Below are 22,010 nucleotides of genomic sequence, written 5' to 3'. Positions count from 1 at the left end.
GCCCCTACCTCAGCACTCCCCACTTCTCTCAGGAGCCCTCCCTGCCTCCACTGTGCTTGGGGGACCAGTTGTGTGGGTGGCATCCTGGGAGGACCCGCCCCTCCCTGGGGACAGTTCCCCACCACTACATGCTTTAACAAAGCCCCTCCTCCATGCCTCTTGCTCTGTGCTCTGCCAGCAGGCAGAGGGGAGGAGATGCGGAGCCCAGGTCTGTCAGTTCACCCTGTGCTCCGAATCTGGCCAGGCGCTCTCCTCCCAGGAAGGTACCACTCACACTATTCCCTGGATCCAGAACTCCGGCTGCTGCTCACGACCCCTGCACTATCCCCCCTGCCCTGCCCTCCAGGCCCACTGATCCATGAGCAAGGCACTCACTCCGAACACACCACCCACTCCCTCTTCCCAAAGTGCCTTCTGCCCCTTCCCTGGTCCCTGTCATCCCCACACTCCAGCTACGGGCCCACTTCTCACAACAGCCCGGCAGCATCTCCACACCTCGCCCATCCCATCTGCTGCACCTGCCACGCTGCCACCTTCACGTGGCAACAAGGACTTCGTAACTACTTGGCCCTATGCCTGGCGCCCATGTAGGAGCCTCCTGGGGGCCAGGCCCCCGAGCTCACCGCCTGCCCCTAGAGTCCTCCCACTAGTCCAGGGCTTGAAGCAGAGCTTTGAGAGCCACCATTGCCCTCGAAGGAGGCCACAGGGACTCACCCGCATGGGGAAGGGTACCGCAGAGAAAGCAGTAGGGGTGGCCAGGATGCCAGCCACACGTGCCTCTTCCCTGCTGGGCGCCCGATGACAATTTCTCCCTGACTCTGCACGCCGCCCTGCCCCCCCCCCCCGCCCCTGCTGCTGCCTTACAGGCATGACCCACTGAGACTCCCCTGGGGGTGGGAATGAGTGGATGGCAGTATTGGAGCAGTCCCTGCCCTGGCCGCAGCAGGATAGGCTCCGGACAGGGTCTCCTACCACCTCATGCGCATCCTGTCTGGGCTCCTGGGAGATGCAGACTGGGCAGAGCCAGCCATCGGTGCTGGTGTCTGCCTCGGGCCTGGCAGATGCGCTCACGTGGGCCCCTGCTGCCTGCCCTAGTGAGTGCGGCGGGACTGAGGAGCCTGCTCCTGGGCGGAGCAGGTGGCCCAGCCGCTGGCCGGTGCAGGATGCATAGCTGCAGGCTGCCATCTGCTGCCCCAGGAGCATACTGCAGCGGCTGCCTGCTGGGGCAGCACCCAGCACAGACCCAGCTGCCCCTGGGGAGCGGCTGCAGACCACCTCCAGGACGTTTGTCCTGGATTTAAAACGCCCCCAGCCCTTCAGAATGTAACCACTGGATGTGTATTCCTGGTGGCATGGGGACTAGCTCTCCTGAGCCTCACCGTCCTCCCAAGTCCAGCTCCCTCCTCGAGAACCCAGAGCCTGCAACAGGGGTTCATGGGCTGCCATTGCCTGGAAGGTGGCCATGCCAGCAGGCTGCTAGGAAAGCCGTGAAATGAGGAGTGGGCAAGTGTGGGTCAGACATCCACACTCCCCTGGCTCTAGGAGGCTGTTCTTCCGAATTTTCCATTCCAATCCAGCTCCCATGCTAACATGCCTGTAAGGCTGTGGAGGATGGCCCAAGTCCTTGCGTCTCTTCAGCCATGTGGGAGACCCGGAAAGAGTTCAAGGCAGACACAGGCCTGGCAGCCAGCTGCAGGAAGTGACCGCTCCATGGACAGGCTGCTGCTTGTTCCTGTTTGGCACTGCAGCCCACAGTGCTGGGAGGATTTGATAAAAGACGGGTACACAACAAGCTGAGCAAACACAGGAAGGATCGAGGAAGGTGCCCAGTGCCAGCCACAGCGCTGGCTTAGCCAGCACACCGCGGAGGTGCTGGACAACCCATCCTAGACTGGCATTTCCGGCAGCCAGAGTGGACCAACAGTGTAGCTCACCTCCAGACAACGGCGCAAAGGGTCCAGGTGCTGCAGTCAGCTAAGTAGCAGGCCAGGCTGACTGGGACTCTGCCAGGTGTTCGCGGGGCAGGACGAGATAAGCAATCAGAGATCAGACTGCCCTAGGCTGCCGCACAGGTATCACAGAGCTAACCCCGGATGGGGGAGGGAGAGCTGAGGCAGTCTCTGCTCTCAGCAAATCCTTTCTCATCCATCCTCACACACTCCTGGATCCAAGTGCATTGCAAGATTGGTGCACAGATCCTCAAGGCAGCCTGACTCCTAAAAGCCCAAATGCTGTGCTTGGCAGAGGTGGGTAGAATAGAGGTGCTTGTTTTCATGCAGGCCGGCATTGTGGCATAGTAGCTTAAGCCACCACCTGACACACTAGCATCCCATATGGGTGCTGGCTCAAGTCACAGCTGCTCTATTTCCAACCCAGCTAGCTCTGAGATGCTAATGAGCCTTGGAAAAGTAGCAGAGGATGACCCAAGCACTTAAGCGCCTGCACCCGTGTGAGAAGGAGCTCCAGGCTCTTGGTTCCAGTCCGGCCCAGCCATAGCTGCGGCACGCATTCAGGGAGCATGTACTCAGTCGGGTTCCAGTCCCTGCTCCCTCTCCTGCCAGGTGTGATGCAGGTTACACTCCTTCCATGGCTGGAGCATCCTGCACTGAGCGGGCAGCCCCCTTGGCTCCAGGCAGGGGAGCCTACCCAGGAGGGATGGGGGTCCCACACTCCCTGTTATGAAGCTGACCCATGAGGTCTGGATAGAGAGTGACCTTCTGGAGCTGTCCCTTGGGGAGAAGGGACAAGCTGGAGCACCCCCGAGAGCTAGGCGCTGCCCACGCGTGCGCCCAGCTGCTGCGGCTGCTGTTCTGTGGGCCCCAGGCTAACCTCACTGTCAGTGAGAAGGAAGACAAGCCAGGAGATTCACACAGTTCACACCCTGGGACGCCTTTCAGCAGTGAGAACGGACATGCTGCCTCATGCGCCGAGCCAGAGGGGCCCTCACTGACACAAGGTGGTGGGCAAGGAGCCAGACAGGGCGACAGGACTGTGTCCAAGGTTCATGGCCAGGCTGTCCTGGAGATCATGACTGAAGGTGTTAGTTATTTAGAACAGATAAAGTTCTTAGAGTTCTTACGTTTTACCCGCAGCTAACTCCGCAGCCTGGTTCTTTCACCATCAGCCGAAAACACCAGACGCAACGAGGCACTTTAGGAGGCTTATTCCAGTGGGGCGGGAACGGGATGGAGGTGGCGGAAGGGCAGCAATAGCAAGGGCAGAGGGAGGCACCTGGGGCTCCTTATGTTCAGGTGAGCCCACAAGGCGCGGAGGGGCAGGATTGGGAGGGATTGAAGGCAGGTCCCAGGGAATTGGTGCCTGCAAGTGAATGCCTAAGGATGATTGGTAAGTGGGCGGGGTTGGGGGGGGCTGGAAGATGGGGGCTGAGATTCTCAGGTGAAATGCCGGATTGTCTGATTGGTGAGCAGGTTGACCAGCATGAATTTCGTGAGCAGCAAGGAAGAGAAAATGGTGCCGGCTCCAGGATGGCAGGACCTGTTTCCATGACGACCTTCAAATCAACTCCTCACAGAAAGGAGAGCCTGTGAGCTTCTCTTTTGTTTTGTTTTGCTTTGAAGATTCTATTATTTACAAGAGAGGTAGAGTTACAGCGAGAGTACTTCCTTCTGGCTCACTCCCCAATGGCTGCAAGTCCAGAGCTGGGCTGTCCCAGCCAGAAGCTCAGATAGGTCTCCTACGTGAGTGGCAGAGGCCCAAGCACTTGGGCCACCTTCTGCTGCCTTCCTGGTGTGCTAACAGCGAGGTGGAATTGAAGTGGAGTGATCGGGACTTGAACAGTTGCTCATATGGGATGCTGGCATCCCAAGTGGTGGCTTCACATACTGCGGCACAATGCCGGTCCTTACACAGATGGGGTGGCACTGGCATGTTCACTTTGTGATGACTTGCTGAGCTGATTTGAGGGTCTCCACATGAACGTTAGACTCAAAGATCCAGGGCAATCGTCTGGCACCTGCTGTATGGCAAGGAGTGCAGGTGGAATGAAGACTGGACCACCGCCCCTGCCTTAACCACTGTGTGGCAGCTCAGGCTCTGAAGGCACCTGGATAAGAGGGTGCAGGCTGGAACAGGATGCGCCTGGCTAAGCTACGAGTGGGGGGACGGGTGGCTGCTATGAATCTGGTTGGTCCTGGGGCCAAAGACCCAAGCAGCCATCTGCACCTGCTCCGATTTCTGCCCTACAGGTCCCCAGTCACATGCAGGTCCCTCTGTCTCCCACCAGAGGGTGCCCTAGATGGTCCCTCTCCCCAGGGGCTTCTGGGCCCAAACCTCATTCCTGTGCCTCACAGACTTGTCCCCCATTTCGTGAGCCGACAAGTGAGCGACAGGTGGACCTGTCCAGGGTGGCCTGGATTTGGTAGTGGAAGGACAAGGCTGAGAGGTCAGTTGAAGGCAGTAGGAGAAGCTGGAGGCTCAGCTGCAGCACGGAGGGACCTGGTCTTTTCCCAGTGGGTACAGGAACAGGTGGGAGCTGGCCCATGTCCACCTAGCTAGCAGCCAGCACAAGCGCACCGGGTCTGCACGGTCCCTGTGCCACATGACCCATGCAAAAACATTTCTAACACGTGAGATGTAGAGGAATTGGGTAACTCATCTAGGGCACTTGCTACTTCCAGCTCCTGAGCAACCCACAGTTAACAGAGGCCAGCACTGCCTACAGGCAGGACCCTGACTGCAGGCCCAACTTCTGTCCTGCCTACAGCCTCAGACAGGCTGGCCAGAGCCCCTTCCCTCGGCTCACGAGGAAGGCAGCGCACATACTCCGCACAGATGCTGTGACCAAGAACCACAATCTGGGGGGTTTTGAACACATGCACGCATCCTCAGCAATCCAGTGCACATGTCCCTGGGCCATCACTGAGTCACGGCCGAGTTGACCAGGCTGTCCCCGAGTCGCAGCCGAGCTGACCGGGCCGTCACTGAGTCATGGCCGAGTAGAGCTCCCTGCTAAGGCCCTGGGGAGCTACCAGTCCTCGCTTTCCAGCTTCAAGCAGCACCTCCCTCCACCTGCTGTGCAGCATCAAAGCCCTCCCTGACTCCCACCCCTGAAGCTTGCTCCAACCATGGCAACCACAGAGGCTGCCGTAGGACCATGTCTCCTCCTCCTGGTCCCTGGCTCCATCTTCATGGTCCCACTGCATTCCAGGTGACACCTGCCTGTACCTGTGGGCAGGTGTTTGCTGACACATGACTGCTGCGCCTGAGACTGGAGCGTGCAGGCGGATGCCCTGGCCTGCGCGGGGTCCGTGCTCCTATCCTGCCTCGATCTCATTGGCTCCGGGTGGATCTCTTACCCTCTGCTCACCCTATCCGCAGCCCCAGGCACAACCCGGTGCCATGGGCAGCTGAGGCGGGCCTGCATCTGGCTTAGCCATGGCAAGGGAGAGGAGCAGGGGCCTGGGGTCCAGACGCAGCTCCGTGGGCAGCACTGGGGCAGGGCTGGGTGCTGCTCCATGTCCTATTTCCCACACGCCATGCTGCACAAAGGGCTTCTTTCTACATCTGGGGTCTCCACTTCCTGCGCTGTCAGCCAGGGCTCACTGGGAGCATGCGTCAGAGGCACAGCAGAGTGGCGGCCAAAGCAGGTGTCCCCTCACAGGCCGGGTTTGTGGGACATCCCACGTACTGGCTTCATTCCCTCTCCCCTGGAGAGAAGGAAGGGAGAGGGAGAGAGCCCTGTGTGGGCACAGACCTGAGTTGCTACCACACCCACCGGGGGCAGACACAGGAGGGGAGGGAGCTCCTTAAAGACCCCCCCTGTGTTTTGTCCCCCCCTCCCAACTTTATACTGTTTTACAACCAGGAGAGAGAAGAGTTACTTCCACTTGCAGGAACAAGAGTCATGTGCCAGATGTCGCATCACGTCTAGCTGCAGGTGGCTGAGCCAGTGCAGGTTGGAGCGGATCTCAGCTAGGCTCAGCGAGACTCCACTTGGAGATTCCAGGGTCCAAGTTTTTGTCCCTCATCCTCTTGGAGCCACCACCTCCTGGACACATCCCCCAGGGCCCAGTCCCAGAGCACAAAGGTGTGTCCACACCAGGGACACCGGTAGCCTCTCTTTGTGCCTTGGAAGGAGGCCTGCCTCACAGCCAGCCCCACCTGCCCTCCGCCCCACCACGTGAGCCTACTCCCCAACCAGGGGCCCATGGAACCCTGGCATTCAGGAGGGCACACCAGGTAGGGAGCTGTAGCCGAGGGGTGAAGCTGGGCTCAAGCTGTGTCCTTTGTAACCACAGAGATGGAGCTGCTGTCACCGTGGCGGCAAGGCCCTGTGGGGTGCTGCAAACAAGCTCCCTGCCCGGACAACTGGCCACTAGGATGTGCCAGGCACAGCCTGGGGACCCAGCCTCGCACAGCTTCCCTGCCTTACCATAGCACCCACACTGCGGGGGATGCAGGCAGCCTGGCTTGCTTCCCCAGGGCTGAAGGTGGTCACCCCAGAACAGAGTCAGAGAGGAGGGAGGAGCTGGAGCCAGACCCCATGGCAGGGCCAGGCCCTCCAGCAGAGCAACCTTACAGCCTCCAGGGAGCTGTTGATTGCCTGAAATTGTCCCTGTCCAGCCTGCGCTGCGTCTGCACAGACCTGGGCCGCAGACCTCTGCACCTGCCCGTTGGCTTCTGCCACTGGAGTGGTGATGGCCTGGCCAGCCTCAGGAGTGGACAGGGGCTTGGGGCTTGGTCTAAGGCTGGCTTCAGCTCTGACCCAGCAGCCCTGGTCGCAGCCTAAGACCTGCTGCTCAAAACCAGGGATCCCAAAACAGCTTGGTAGTTTTCTTTCTGTCCCCAATATTTAGGCGACTTCCAGAGACTGCGACTTTGCTGCGTTTATTGCCCTGCACCCACACAACCGGGCTGAGAGGCTCCGGAGCGGACACGACACGATGCCGCGACCCCAGCAACTACAGGCAGTTCCCCCCAGCAGGGTGGGGAGCACCTGCGGGACAGAGCCGGCTTTGCTCTCCGGAAGTCTCGGTGAGAAAAAAAAAAACAACTCTTGCAGAAGTGCAAAACCTCAACACCAAGGCTCATTTCCTGCGGGCGCGCCCAGCTGCTTGCGGGCACCACAGGCCCGGGCACCTCCCCGCTGTCTCACCTGCCACTCAACCGAGGCACAGCCCGGAGGGGCGGGGCGAACAGGGGGACAGGGCCAAGGGGGCGGAGCGGGAGGGGCGGGGGCTGAGAGCACGGGGCGGGGCGAAGACGGCCAGGGGGTGGCTGAAAGCGCGGGGCGGGGCCTACAGCACGGGGCGTGGCTGAGATCTCGGGGCGGGGCTGAAAGCACGGGGCGGGGCGAAGGCGGCCAGGGCAGGGCCTAGAGCACGGGGCGGGGCTGAGAGCTCGGGGCGTGGCCTAGAGCGCGGGGCGTGGCTGAGATCTCGGGGCGGGGCTGAAAGCACGGGGCGGGGCGAAGGCGGCCAGGGCGGGGCTGAAAGCGCGGGGCGGGGCGAAGGCGGCCAGGGCAGGGTCTAGAGCGCGGGGCGAGGCTGAGAGCTCGGGGCGGGGCAAAGGCGGCCAGGGCGGGGCTGAGAGCTCGGGGCGGACCGGAGCGGAGCAGGGCCCAGGGCGGGTCGCCGGTCTGGCCCGGGCGGGACAGGCGGAAGGAGTCTGCGGAACCGGCAGCAGGAGCAGGCCGGCCGCGCCATGGAGAGCGCGGTTCTCTGGTTTTGCAACTGGAGCACGCTGGGCGTGTGCGCCGCGCTCAAGCTGCCGCAGATCCACGCGCAGCTGGCGGCGCGCAGCGCGCGGGGCATCAGCCTGCCGAGCCTGCTGCTGGAGCTGGCGGGGTAAGACCGGCGGCCCGCAGGTGCGTCGCCCGTCGGCTGCGCCCTAGTTGCCAACCAGAGCGCTGGGACCCGGCACGGCGGGCGCTCGCTCGCCAGGGGCCAACTCTGCCGGCTGTGCGCTCACGAGCCTCTCGCAGACAACGCGTTGTCCCCGAAGCCACCCGTGCCACCAGCCACTGTCGGGCCCAAGTTCCTCCTCGTGGGGCGCGGGGTGTGGTGAGGAGAAGCCCCGAGGCCTCGGGGAGGGGGATGCAGCCAGTTGGAAGTTCTTGGGGTGAGAGGAGGCCGGTGGACCCAGGCCCAGTTCTTGGGGACGGAGTTGGGCAACTTGGTGCTGGGCAGGCCTCGGCCTGGGTGCGACGCCACCCCCGCAGCGGGCTTGGAGCCCGGGAGGCAGAGAAGAGAGGGAGGCGGCCTCGGGGTGCCTTGGGTCTCTTGGGATGCACCAGGGTCTCTTGGGACGGTGAGACTGGGCAGTTGGCTGGGAGCTGGCCCTGCCCTGCGTTTCCTGACCGGCTCTCTGGGCAGCAGCCGAGGGCAGGCCTGGGCACAGATGCTGATGGAAGTGGCTGTGGGGCCGCAGTGCTGTTGAAGAGGCTGCAGGCCTGGGGTTTGCTGGAGCCACAGAGATGGCGACCAGGTCCCTGTGGGCTCCTAGCCTGGTCACCTGCCCTGCCTGCTTTCTCAGGGTCAGCCATCTGGGTGGCAGGGCTGGTTTCTCACTAACCCACCCAGTGCTGACCCGCCCAGATTGGCCCCTCCCCAATTCCTCCAACCCCTTGTAAGCTTCTCTAACCTTCCACCTACCTACCTTTCTTGCTTGCTTTCTTTCTTCCTTCCTTCCTTGATTTATTTTTCTTTGAAAGGTAAGTTTTACAGAGAGAAGTGATTCACTCACTCCCCAAGTGGTTGCAACAGCCAGAGCTGAGTCAATCTGAAGCCAGGAGCCAGGAGCTTACTCTGGGTCTCCCATGTGGGTGCAGGGTCCCAAGGCTTTGGGCCATCCTATTCTGCTTTCCCAGGCCACAAACGGAGCTGGAAGGGAAGTGGAGCAGCCAGGACACAAACTGGCACTGGTATGGGATCCCAGCACATGTTATTCCCAGAGCACAGGCACTTGAGAGCAGGGGGACCGGGGACCTGCCCAGGAGCTGCTCATGATCACCTGTCCTTTCCCTACTTCCCCAGGGGCCAGGGTGGGCAGCCTGGCCTTGGGTGCCTGCTGAATCCACCTACCAACCCCCCGAGCCTGAGGCCTGGTGCTCTTGGATCCCCATCCTGAGCGAACCCGTTCCTGAACAAACCATGCCTTGGGAACAGGCTGAGGCGACCTGGCTAGGAAATGCCTGTGGCTTTGAGCTTCTCGTGTGTTGGATGGAGATGAAGTCTGGGTTTGGATGCAAAACTTCCCAACAGAGCAAAGGAGACAGGGCGGAATGAGCAGGTGTGAAGCCGGAGCTGGGGCTAGAAGCCGTGGCAGAGGAAGTGTGCCCACGCTGGGCAGGTGTGACCACTGCACGGGGGGCACTGTTGCTAGCCAGGGTCAGGGCCCAGCGAGTGTGGCTGTGAGCACCCACACTCCACGTGGGGCTCTGCCCTCTTGAACTCTACCCTGGGACCAGGCAAGGTGAAGGCCTGTGGGGGCAGGAGCCAGGCCAGCTCAGAAGGTGCCAGGTCTGCTGGTTCAGGGCTGGCCAGCCCTGCCTCACTTCCCAGGGAGCATAAATAAGTGTCCTGCGGTTGACTGGCACACATCGTAACAATGGCTGCATCTCTTTCTTTCTGAGTCAAAGAAGCATTAAACTAAAAGAGGCATACTGCCCCCGCCCTGGCAGCAGTGGTGGGGTGGGGTGGGCCCTCCGCTTTCATTTCCCTTCATTCTTACTTTTTTATTTATTTATTAGAAAAGCAGATTTACAGAGAGATGGAAAGACAGAAAGATCTTCCATTCAATGATTCACTGTCCAAGTGGCAGCAGCACCCAGAGCTGAGCTGATCCAAAGCCAGGAGCCAGAAGCTTCTTCCATGTCTCCCTTGTGGGTGCAGGGTCCCAAGGCTTTGGGCCATCTTCTGCTGCTTTCCCAGTTCAAGCAGGGAGCTGGATGGGAAGTGGAGCAGATGGGACATGAACTGGCACCCATATGGGATGTTGGCACTTGAAGGTGGAGGTTAGCCAGTTGAGCCATTGTGCCAGCCCTGCCTTGCATTCTTACGAGGTGGTTGCTTCCCTTAACCTCAGTTTCCCTGAGTGGTCTTGAAGTGTGGAGGCCAGAGTGAATGACCGCGAAGGTCATTTGTCTTTCCCAGGCTGTCCTTACTCAGGCCGGGCCTGTAGACAGGAAGCTGCCCAGCTGGCGTTCTGGCACACTGCCGCAGCAGTAGTTTGTCGGGCTGCAGAAGGGGTACAATGAAGTGTTCCTTTCCCCCAGTGCCTGGATCCGACAGTGTGACCAGGGTCCAGGGTGTGACTGACTGAGTTTGTCCTGGAGCTAGGAGGTGGCTGAGCGTCTCAGGAAGCCAGGCCTGAGCAAAGTCTCCGGACTCACACTTCAGGATGGGCACAGCTGGCCTCTCAGTGTCACCTGAGCCTGGGTAGCCTGTAGGGAACCTGTGGGGGCTGCAGGAGGCCAGCTTCAGAGCCTGGTGGCCCTGGCCAGTCCTTTGCCCTCACGGAGGCCCTGGCACAGCCTGCGTACCCAGGTTGGGGAGCTGAGTGACACTGCCCTCCCCCCACCCCCAGGTTCCTGGTGTTCCTGCGGTACCAGTGTTACTACGGGAGCCCGCTGCTCACCTACCTGGAGTACCCCATCCTCATCGTGCAAGGTACTGCCCGTCCCTGCCCCAGGCTGCCCGCAGGCCTGCGGCCACTGCTCACCCCGCTTCTCCCCTGCAGATGTCATCCTCTTGCTCTGTGTCTTCCACTTCAATGGGAACATGAGGCAGGCCGGGCCCTACGCCACCGTGTATCCTTCCTGTGGCCGCGTGACACCTGGTGATCATGTGCCTCTGCTGGGTACAAGATTTAGGTTCAACCCCAAGAACCCCAAGTGCATATCTGTGTGCAGCGACCCGAGGGGACCAAGTGTGTTCCCTGCTCCCAGCCCAGGGCACCTGAGTGGGGTACGGACCAGGCACGGGGTGCACAGCCTTGTTCCCAACTAGGCCACTTGCTTTTCTGTGGGGTGGGGGTCCTTGAAGGCTGAGTGGTGGGTTCAGTGGCCGGAAGCTCACAGTGAGATGCTGGCCGGCTCTCAGCCAGGGCCCGCCCCGGTTGGTGGCACCTCCTAGACTCACTATGTGGCCTTGCCATTTACAGCATAGGGGGCAGGAGGAGGCGCCATCAGGCGGCAGGAAGCCACGTGTTTCTGACCTGGAGTTGCTCCTGCCTCCACCACCCGGCACGAAGCGGGGGTCAGCCCTGCTAGAAAGGCTCCCCGGTGCCTCTGGCTGGCGTCCATAATCTGCTTTTGTTCCTTTGAACTCTGAGCAGGTGTTCAATAGAATGTTCTTTGTCATCTGTAAATCTAACAGGTCTGGCAGAACCGGCCCCGTTCCACCCCCTACCCCCTCACCCATGTAACTCTCTGGAGTTTTGGTTGCATAAGACATGGGGCCAGGCAGAGGGATGGGGGCGGTACATGTCGTGGCCAGGGACCCCCAACCTCCTACCACCATCTCCTTAGCCCCTGGAAAGATTCGTTTCTTCCTGGTTTGTCCTGGGTCTGCAGAAGTGGCTCATCGACCTGGCCATGGTAAGTGCGACCCTGGAGAGGCTCAGAGGCTTGTGTGTGAGCCTGCAGCCACCCTGGGGGAGTGGGATGAAAAGCACAGAGTGATCCAACCGTTGCGAGGCAACCATTGGAACCATCAACTGCTGCACTAGCAGACACGGGAGCCAGGAACTGAACCCAAGCTACTCAGAAATGGGACATGGGTATCTTCACGCTGGGCTGTATGTCCATCCCAACCTTCCAGCTCCCCTTCCCATGCCTGGTGGGACCCCCGGGGCCCCACCCGGGGCTTGGTGATGGCCATACTTGCTGATTCCGTGCAGGAACCCACAGCAGCAGGCAAGTTTGGGCTGAGGCCCAGTTGGGGTTCAATGAATCCAAGCGAGACTCCAAGGCGAGTGAGATGATTTTATTGTCTAGTCCAAGGGGCAACCTCTTGCCATAAGCAAGAAGCGTCCCAATGAAATATGCATGGGGTTTTCATAGTAAAAGAATCAAAAAGCTATGTGACAGTGAGCAAGTATAGGGGCTAACAGTGACACAAAACAGAAAGCATGCGACAGGAATTTACAACGAATAGGCTTGGGGGTCCTGATCATATCACTTCAATGCAGACAGTAATAAAATAGCATGCCTTGAAGGTAGCTGTCTTTCCTGTAAATCCCAAAACTCCAGGGTTATCCCTATCTCCTGCCTGCCTCCTGGTCTTTCAGGAAACAGGAGCTTTGCTTGTAACAGGATGCAGGTTTCTCTTTGGGGATTCTAGACTTCCAGGAGTACAATCACCTTTACGATTAACGCTTTCAGGCCCCACCTGTGGCCGCCTGGGCCGGAGCCCAGTGGGGGAGCCAGGCCAATGGCCTCTGGCCTCCCCCCGGCCCCGCAGGACTACCGGGCACCCTCTCACATGTGCCTCCTCCTCTGCTGTGTCCCCACTCTGCTCTGTTCAGCACCACAATTGCACAGGACCAGGCTCCCCAAATGGCCCTCACTAACCTCCAGGAGCCCAGATCTTGCTCAGCACCTCTGCCTGGGAGCCCTCCCTCCCCTTCCTGGCAGTCACATTTGGGCTGGGTTCTCTCTGCTTGACTAGAGACAACAGAAAAGCCAGTTGCCTTGCCAGAACCCCAACTCGAAATCGTTGCCAGCATCTTTGCTGCTCCTAGGTGCCTCAGCACAAGCCAAGCCCCACAGCCCCATGCCCTTGGCCAGCATCTCCCTCCCCACCTCCCCATTCTCTTGCTGCAGACTCTCCTCGTTCTCCATGGCAGCTCCATTCTAGCACCGGCCAAGGCCAGGGTCGTGGGAGCTCTGAGCTGCCCTTGACTTCCTTTCCCATTGCGAGTCACTCAGCAAACTTCCCCAACTTGACCTTCACAAGATAGCCAGGACCTGGGCAGCTGGCACCAGGTGGTTGTGACTTGATAAACCGCTGGTTCATTAGATATCAGAAATCCAGGCATGTGCGCCCCCTGGAGGCTGTTTCGGGTGCAGTAATTTATGGGTTCAAAGCGGGCGATTTCCCTGTCCCCTAGACTTCTAATAGGTACGGGTGTTGGAACCTCTGCAGCCAGGCAGTGATGCTGCCTCACCACAGAGCTACCTGCAATGTCTCGCTAACGCACTTTGCCACCTAGCTAAGTTTGTAACCTTGTACCCATTGACGAGGACCTGACTTGAAAAAAAGGCGTTGGAGGCACTTGGAGTGTGTGGTGCATGTGGCTCGATAGGAGTGCCCCAGCTTGCTCACGTTCTTGTCTGCACACAGTACTTGTGCACGTTCATCAGTGCGGCCAGCAAGTTTGTGCAGCTCCGGCACCTGTGGGAGACGCAGGACTCGGGGGCCGTGAGTGCGCTGAGCTGGGGCCTCTCTGCGTACACCTGTGCAGGTAGGCAGGCACTACCGCGGTGCTGTCTGCTGGCTTGGCTTCCAAGCAACTGTGTAAAGGCCGCTGGGCTGGGAAGGTTGGTTGGGTGCTGACAGCCTTTAGGGCTGTCTGATTCTCTATGCAACCAGTCCCTTTCAGGAACATTAGCATGTTTACTGCTGCACATTTTCTTTTACAGCGAGAATAATAACAACACTGATGACCACCACTGATTTTGCAAGTAAGTAAAACAGTTCTTTTTTTCTTCTTGTTCTTGAACTCTTGCTGGCTGGCTCTGCCTCTCTCTCCGAGTGGCTCCACTGTGTTACAGGCACAGGGTGTTTCCATGTCCTGGAACAGCTACTCCTAGTGGCTGCGGGTGCGTGGACAGAATACGCATGAGGAACAGGCATGGTGCACTCACAGCTCACTGCTGAGCTTACGGCACCGTGTGCTTGGAAGTGGTCACAGCGCGGGCCCTGGAGGGGACCTGAGCCAGGAGGGGCCGGGAGCAGGAGAGCGAAGAGTGCAGGCGGAGGGGCGAGCGGTCAGAGACAAGAGTGGAGAGGAAGGGGCAGAGGAGGCTGGTGATGGAGAGCAAAGCCCAGGAGACCAGGCCAGAGATGGGACAGGGACTGGATGGCTTTGCCAGGTGGGCATTTTGTTTTGTTTTTGCAAAGAAAAAGCTGTGAGGGAGGAGAATGCACTTCTCCGCTGTGAGGCTGAGCATTCGGTCTCCACATGGGGCTTGCTAGGGGTGCCCTCAGCCTCTGAGGGTGAGGCTGGCTCCGGGCCTGCAGACCCCGCGCCCCAGTGACCCACTGCTCACACCTGGGCTTTTTGTCTGTTCTGTGAGATTAAAATTGTTCAGGTTGAAGTGTCAACTCTGATCAAGTGGAGAATGGGTACAAATTCTCTGCATAGAAGCCGAACTGGAAACAGGAACACATTTCTCCCTCCGAGATTACGCTGAGGTCAACAATGAGCTGCTTATCTATGGCCCTTGTTCCATGTAGCTGGAAATGACCTTATAAAACATTTTAGCCAATATCCTGTATTGTTTGACAATCACAGAGGGATCAAGTAAACTTTCTCAGGAGAAGTGTTTGTGCCTTCAAGGGCAGTCATTGTCAGTTACTGATTTTCTTACAGTTGCATTGTAATTTACAGTAAGCTTTGGCAGTTGGGCCAGCTAGGAAGGATTGTGACTGAACACACTGCACTGCCTTCACTTAGCAGAACCTTCTGGAGCCACCAGCACTACCAAGGTGTGTGGGAAGGAGATTCTAAAAGCAATAATACTTCCCAACCACAGCCAGGATACTCCAGGGAAGCATTTAGAAAGGTAAATAAGCATTCACGCAGGCACGCCAGCGTCCAGGCAGATATTTGCAATCTGCAGGGACAAAGCTTTAGTCGGGCTCTGGAATGTTGACATGGTTCTGTTCTGTTCCCAACCACGAACAGTGTGTAACCGCCATCCTTCTCTTTTTGGTCCATCGCAGTCCTCACCCGCTTCGTAATCATGCTGGCTTTGAACATCTGGGTGACCCTCACAGTGCTTCAGTACCAGAAGGCCAGAAGCAAGGACAAATGAGGACACCATCGCCACCCCCCCGTGTGCTGGGAAGGCCCCGTGGACAGGGTGGCTCCTAGCTACACCGCTCCTAAATGCAGTCAAGGGTCCCAGTGACTGCGAAGGCCTTGTTTAGATGCCATCCCATGGCTCTCCCCACCTCTGCAGGTGCTATTGGCTCAAGCTGTGGGTTGACAAGGGCAGGACGCACAGGAGGGGGCCCAGTAGCCCGAGCCCCTCCTTCTTGGATGTGATTTCATTCTCTCTGATGAACTAATAACTACATCTATTTTCCTGTGTTCAGAATCTTTAGAGAAAAACCTTCACCACACCAATGAACACGATCCATTGGCTGGAACCGCTGTTTGAGACTGCTTTGGTATGATAGCTGCCAGGGCAGCAATGCGGGCCTAGACCTAACTGGCCTGTGTACTCTTCACAAGGGGCCCTAAGCAACTTCTAACCTGAAAGGTACCGTTAATGACAATCTCAGTTCAGGACGGGAAAATCTCCACACCCACTGTGCTTCTTAGCAGCTATGCAGTTACCACTGGGATCTGCTACAAATAACCAGGTTTTGTCTATTAAAAATGTTATGCACTTAAGAGTACTTCTAGGTTTTTACCAATTTTTATGAATTTCTCTTGGTTATCTCATCCTCCAGGACAGTAAGATTACATTGTATTTGCCTAAAACCTTCCTTTGTAATTGGATAGCATCGTTACATAGTGTGATGTAGATGAGGCGGCTCAGCCCACTATGTAAAATAAATTTCCTGTCTGGAATTCTGATCACTGTTGTCTCAATTGCCTAGTTTAAAATGATGAAAGGTGCAATTTTTAACGAAACTGCAGTTAATCCTTTTGTCACCGCATCTAGGGACTAACAGGAAAAGAAATATGCTTAACAATTACCATTTTGTAGTTGTTTAGTTTTCATAGAAGAAAATCCAAGTTCTCTCACACACAGTTGTAATCTATTAGTACAAATACAAACTGCATGTTATTTTCACTCACTGGAGTGATATTCCATTTGCTAGTAAACCCTCCAACTCCATGTGGTGGCCGGGGTCTGACTCTCCAGCCACCATGTGCGCCTGGCAGCGTGTGGGGCTGGGACGGGAACCAGCACTTCAGCATGGGTGGGTGTTCCAAGAGGCAGCTTTGCTGGCGACGCCATGTCTGCCCAGCATGTGTCTTCTACTCCAGTAAGTAATTAGACACACTAACTCCGCTAAGAGCATACTGCACTCAGGTTTGGTTTTTTTTCCTCTTGGGAAGGAACATGGGAACTCTTGCGGGTATTTTACACCTATTACCGTTTAGTCCCTCAGCAATCTCCTGATGTAGACTTAGGTTTACAGATGGGAACTGGGGCTCAGGGAGAATAAGCTGCCAAAGACTGACAGCCAACTAGTGTTCACCCAGGGTAGAAACACTGCTTAACCAACTGCTTCAGGGCACACACCATCAGCCCACCTCCTTCCTACCCCACCCTCAGGAGATGAGCCCTCCTTGACCCCTGGGGGGCACACACCATCAGCCCACCTCCTTCCTACCCCACCCTCAGGAGATGAGCCCTCCTTGACCCCTGGGGGGCATACACCACTGGCCCTCCTCCTTCCTACCCCACCCTTGGGAGATGAGCCCTCAGGGGAAAATGGCCCTCAAAACACACCCAATCAGACTGATCACAGTCCAGAACAGAGAAATCCCACGTCCACAGCCTTGTTTCTAAAGCTTGTTTGCTATGCTGGTTCCATTCTGTAGACTCATCTTTTTGGAAAGACAAACTTTTTGGGTGAACTTTAAGAAGTTGCAGCATTTCACAGGAAAAGTAGAAAAATGCTTACATCTTAATTTATTATTATTTTTTTAACAAAAAGCAGGCATAAAATACAATTACCATACTACAAAAATGCAACACAATTTTCAAAAGGAAAAATCAGTGGGGTATGACTTTTGTTTAGGGGGACAGCGGATCAAATATTGATGATTTATCTAAACCATGCAACTCATAACTTAATATAATTCCAAACCAACCAAAGTCAGTGTGATGGGGAAGGGAATCGGGAGGGCCCCAGGCATGGTGCTTGGCACTGTCACACAGCGCTTGTCTTCAAAGTGCTTTACAATCCTCCACGGCGTTGCAGGAGCCTGTTCCAGGCAAGCAGAGGCGAGTCAGCAGCAGTGTCAACTTGGACCGAGAAGCTCAGCAGGGACCTGCTGCCACCAGATGCTGCGTGGGTTATTCAGAGCAGGTCTCGGCAGCGTCCACGGAAGGTGGGAGCTCCTCTACCGTAACCTTGGAATCCTGTAGGAAACGCTCGACAGCAGCAGCATACTTTCTGGAATTGTGGTTTGGCAAACCCGAACACTTCCTGTTTTTAGGATCTGCACTTCACCCGCATCAGGCAGACCCTTCACGGCCAGGTGCACGCCACTCCAGCTCGGGTTGGCTGGAGAGCACCAGCTGCTATTTTTAATTTACTGGTATAGTTCCTCATAGTTAGAGTGTTTGAAACTTGTAGACATTTTTTTAATTAAAAAATCTTGCTTTCAGATAGCATGGTTTTTAGTGTTAATACTTTTTTCCACAGTTAACATCGGTACCCATTTTTCTTCTACTTCTGTCCTACTATTCCCACAAAGTAAGACAAAAACAAAATCTAGTGAGGAAAACCCCAGGACTCCCCGTTTCCTAGTTGCTAACAGGAGGTATTTTGGTGGTGGAAGAAACCAGGTGTGAATAAATGAACAACTTTTGCTCTCAGATTTATCTTGGAAGCTTTGGGGCCTCAGGAAAAAGAGAAACTGGCACAAAATCAGCTTGTTTCGTTATTTAATGAGCATTAGGAAGAAAACACACGGTTGAGGGCACACACTCACGGACCCCCGTGGGGGCAGTCATGGACTGGGCAGGGAAGCGGATTCTTACCTTGGCCAGAATTTCATATTCAGCACATTGCCACTGGTTGGATAAACAACCTTAGAAACTCCACATTAGACCCTAATAATGGCAACAATCTCCACAGAAGAGATCTTTTTCATCCCTTAGAATATCCTTCCCTCTAAATACTTCACATTAATTTTCCTTGTACAGTTGCATCACACCTTGATTCTCCATATTCTCTAATATACAGAATTAAAAATTTAAACTTCTGTCTTTTTACTCAATAGTTCAATTACTTATGTGTAAACTTGAAATTATTTCACCTTAATAAAGTTTATTAAAAATATATATATATATATATATATACTCTCCAATTCAGAATAGGATAGAACCTCCTATAGTGTAACAAAATCTTTATATAAAATATTCAGTCTCCTTTTAACAACTCTAGTGAATGGAAATATTTATTTTATATAAATTTTATATATTTTTCATTTTTAAAACTTATTTTAAAAAAGAAAAAGCTGTGCCCCCAACCGGAACTGCAAACTCCCTGCAAGGGCAAGGCGTGTGTGCCTCCAGGCTCAGCACAGGTGGCATCCAAGTGAGCCTGGCACAGGTTGGAGGGACAGCCTCTGGCTCAGCATGTCCCCCTTGTCCAGAGGGGACTCTCCTTCCCCCCACAGTACTGTGACGGAAGCCCTGCTCGCTCCACGGCACTGCATGGGCTCCAGAGCAGCCCATGGGCAGCGTCCACTTCCTTCACTGAAACAGCAGAGTATCTAAGTATCTTACTAAACTCTGTGTCTGTCTGTAAGAGACGGATAGATTATATTTTTTGCTTTTAAACTTGATGCTTCCATGGCTGCATACTGCTGCAGTATAAAATATATACTCATCTGGGATAATGAGAAATTATTGCAGGAATATGCCTGCATAAACTTAATGGCATTTTAAAAACAAAAAATCAAATTCACTGCCTTTGAGGCTGCTTCTTCCCAGATACCAGTTTTCTTTATCCAGTACTGAAATATTGCCATACACAATTACGTGTTTGAGGATCACATTTAAATATTTAAAATATATCTACATTATGTCATAGTTTATATTTGAGACAGTTTTTGAGCTTTGAATATGAAATGTACAGTCACAAATGTCGCTACCAGAAGCAGACACACACTTAGGAGAGCCAGCAAATTCAGAGCAAAGCAAACGTCCTGCAGTCATAGACTATTACTGAGCTCTGCAGAGAGGGTTAATGAAGATACACATCAGATACATTAGCTCCAATACTATGCATCATTGTTTCCAGGACCAATCGATTAAAAACATTTTTTTTGTTTGTTTTACAATCAAAATAGGTTGACATTGCTATAATAACTATTATGTGTAAAAATGGTGCACTATTTTCTCTCACAAAGCAAATCTGCAACCTAAGAGCCGGTAGATACACACTGGTTCTATTTTCTTTTAGAAGGGACGAGGCTTAGGGGAAAATTAAATTAAGGTGTCTAAAATGGGTCAAGTTGCCTATCACTAAACATTAGAAAATGACTATAATTCACTTCATAGTTCCTGGAGCAGGGATTGCTGAACATGAACATGCAGCAACCCAACACAACCCAACATTATGGCTTTACACAAGTGCATAGCTGCAGCTGCAGGAAGTAATGATATCTGGTATAATGTGTTTAAAAAAATAAAATGGGAAGTTGAAAAATCCTCTTGCAGTATTACAGTACTGTGTGTGTGTGTGTGTGTGTGTGCGCGCGTATGTATATATATAAATCCATTTATCTGCCTATCTATAGTATATACAGCACAATGGTCACTTCTTAAAGATGCCGTCCTATCTCCATCATGGAATCCATCCCCAGATCCTGCTGGTCAGTGTGCTGGTGAACTCACTCTGCTCAAGCTTCTGTGCACCGCAGCGTGAGCAACTGCCCCAGAGTACACGCAGTGAGCCTGGAGAGTCACACAGGACGTCTCGATCCTATCAGCCATGCACTCCCCAGAGCACACGGAGTGAGTGTGGAATCCTATCCGCCACACACTCCCCAGAGCACACGCAGTGAGTGTGGAATCCTATCCGCCACACACTCCCCAGAGCACACGCAGTGAGCGTGGAATCCTATCCGCCACGCACTCCCCAGAGCACAAGCAGTGAGCGTGGAGAGTCGCACAGGACATCCCGATCCTATCAGCCACGCACTGCTGGCTCAGCTTGCTGCTTCCTAGAGCCCAGAAAAATCTCTCCACATTTTTTACTTTATATTACAGGGAAAGGGGAACATCTATGTGTACGTATGCATATTAGTCTTTGAGGAAAACATATTTCAGTCTTGTTTTAACTGGAGGAAAATGATCACCTTGAATGACTGCTTTCACAGAAGGCAGTTAGCTGGAAAAAAAAGAAAAAATGAAGTTAATTGATACACTGAAATAATTTAAGATTGTTAAATTTATTAAAAAGGCATTCCAATCACACTGCTTGAAAGTCTAGTGTCTCCTGACTACTATACTCCGAATGCCTCAAGCATGCATTAAGCATACTGTTTGACTTTTCTTACTTTTAGGTACATGCAACTGAACTACTCTTCACTATAACAATGGAAGTTGGAAGTCCCATATTGCCTACAAACATTACAGACGCGCTTTTAGGCAGTTAACAAGCTCTTAAACAAAATGCCACAGAACAACCCCTGGAGTAAGCCTGAATGAAGGCTCACACTCTGCTAGCCTGCCTCATGTGACTGGAAGAACTGTGAACTTATGGGCCAGGTTCTACTTTGCTACTGGATCTCAAGTCCTATTTTTTCTTATCTGTTTTGCAAGAACAGATGCATAAAGATGCAGTATTACACAATTTTAATGTGTTTTGCAGCCTGCTTACTTAGGTTAAGACAGATCAGTTAGATCCGTTCTAGACAAAAGACTCAAGCCATGAAGCTTAATTCTCATTCAAATCTACTTGAACCACTATTGGCCAAAACTATATTACATTTTCTAGAAGTACAGGAATTTTCACAGCATATCATTAGCATTCTCCAGCACAGGGCAATATTAAATCTCACACACGTCACAGCATCACACAAAAAGCCATATCAGAAACAGCTATTTCACAGCACTTATCAGATCCATGCTATGTTCATAAATTGGTCTTGAAAACACTATAAACGTTAGTGCTCTTCTTTGAGCAATACAATTTTTTCTGCAATGAACAGAGAATATGAGCATTGTTCCGTTTGTTATTTCTACGTTTCATTCTTAACATAAAACTCATAATTCCAATTGAGTTGAAAATCCATACCCAACAAAGAATCTGAACATAGCATTCACTTTTATACCCAACATGAAAACCTCAGTTAGAAACTTCTCTGGAAAGTTTTTATAAAATGTGGACACCATTAAAAACAACTTTATAAACTTACGAAACTGGTCAAAAATCATAAAAGCCAAGTGCAAACCACATGCACTACACAGCAATACTAAAATAATTCAGTTTTCATTTTCTGATTTACCACATTTCTTCAGAAATCAAAAACATCGCCATCATCATCATTATCATCATCAACATCATCAAATGACCAATCCCAGTCTTTAAATGCCAAATCAAGTAATCTGCAACAGGAGGTTCGCAAATTTACACTCTAGCACTCTTCAGAAACGAACTGATTGCTGTATCTTAGAAAGTCTATTTGGAATGTGCCAGAAGCAAACGGACTTTTCCTCAATAACATGAGAAGGTGGCACACTGGGGAAGCTTCCCTTCACGGGCAAACGCACCCTTCCAAGCTGGCCAGAGAAGCCTTCGGCTCCCCTGCATGGGATGCAGACACCAGAAGTCTTCCTGGGTTTCCTCCTATGTTATGATAATGCTGCACTTTGCATCCTTCTGAAGCCTTGGGGCGGGGGGTGGGGGGGAGGAGGGGGCGGGGGTGTAGGCTGCTGTCACAGTCTCCAAGGCAAAGCCTATCACGTGTCCAGCAGTGCGATGGTGCCAAGGCTCATCCTTAGCCTTTCTCATCAGTCCCTCAGCATGCAAGTTACTCTCTCCAGATTCACTGTCAGCACACATTACAGCTGGTCACTGCTTCATGTGTGTACTGAAGGGTGATCTCATTGAACTGAATGT

The 22,010-nt window shown here is 54.0% G+C and overlaps 2 protein-coding genes across 2 annotated transcripts in view; one reads left to right on the top strand and one right to left on the bottom strand.

The window, feature by feature from the left end:
- Positions 1 to 7,563: 7,563 nt before the first annotated feature.
- On the top strand, positions 7,564 to 15,330 carry SLC66A3 (solute carrier family 66 member 3). Its single transcript, XM_012926261.2, has 7 exons — positions 7,564 to 7,805; positions 10,546 to 10,628; positions 10,699 to 10,768; positions 11,500 to 11,557; positions 13,305 to 13,425; positions 13,604 to 13,645; positions 14,910 to 15,330. The coding sequence occupies exons 1-7, from the start codon at positions 7,663 to 7,665 to the stop codon at positions 14,999 to 15,001; spliced, it is 609 nt and encodes a 202-aa protein (XP_012781715.2). The 5' UTR covers positions 7,564 to 7,662; the 3' UTR covers positions 15,002 to 15,330.
- Positions 15,331 to 20,141: 4,811 nt separating this feature from the next.
- Positions 20,142 to 22,010, bottom strand: part of ROCK2 (Rho associated coiled-coil containing protein kinase 2) — a 154,122-nt gene continuing 152,253 nt past the window's right edge. The window contains exon 33 of the mRNA XM_012926232.2: positions 20,142 to 20,276. Coding sequence (XP_012781686.2) covers positions 20,273 to 20,276 — 4 coding nt within the window. The 3' untranslated portion in view covers positions 20,142 to 20,272. The remainder of the gene's footprint in view (positions 20,277 to 22,010) is intronic.

Source organism: Ochotona princeps, chromosome 8 (genome assembly GCF_030435755.1).
Source record: "Ochotona princeps isolate mOchPri1 chromosome 8, mOchPri1.hap1, whole genome shotgun sequence".
Lineage (NCBI taxonomy): Eukaryota > Metazoa > Chordata > Mammalia > Lagomorpha > Ochotonidae > Ochotona > Ochotona princeps.
Note: the sequence above shows the minus strand (reverse complement) of the source record. Positions and strands in the feature narration are given on the sequence as shown.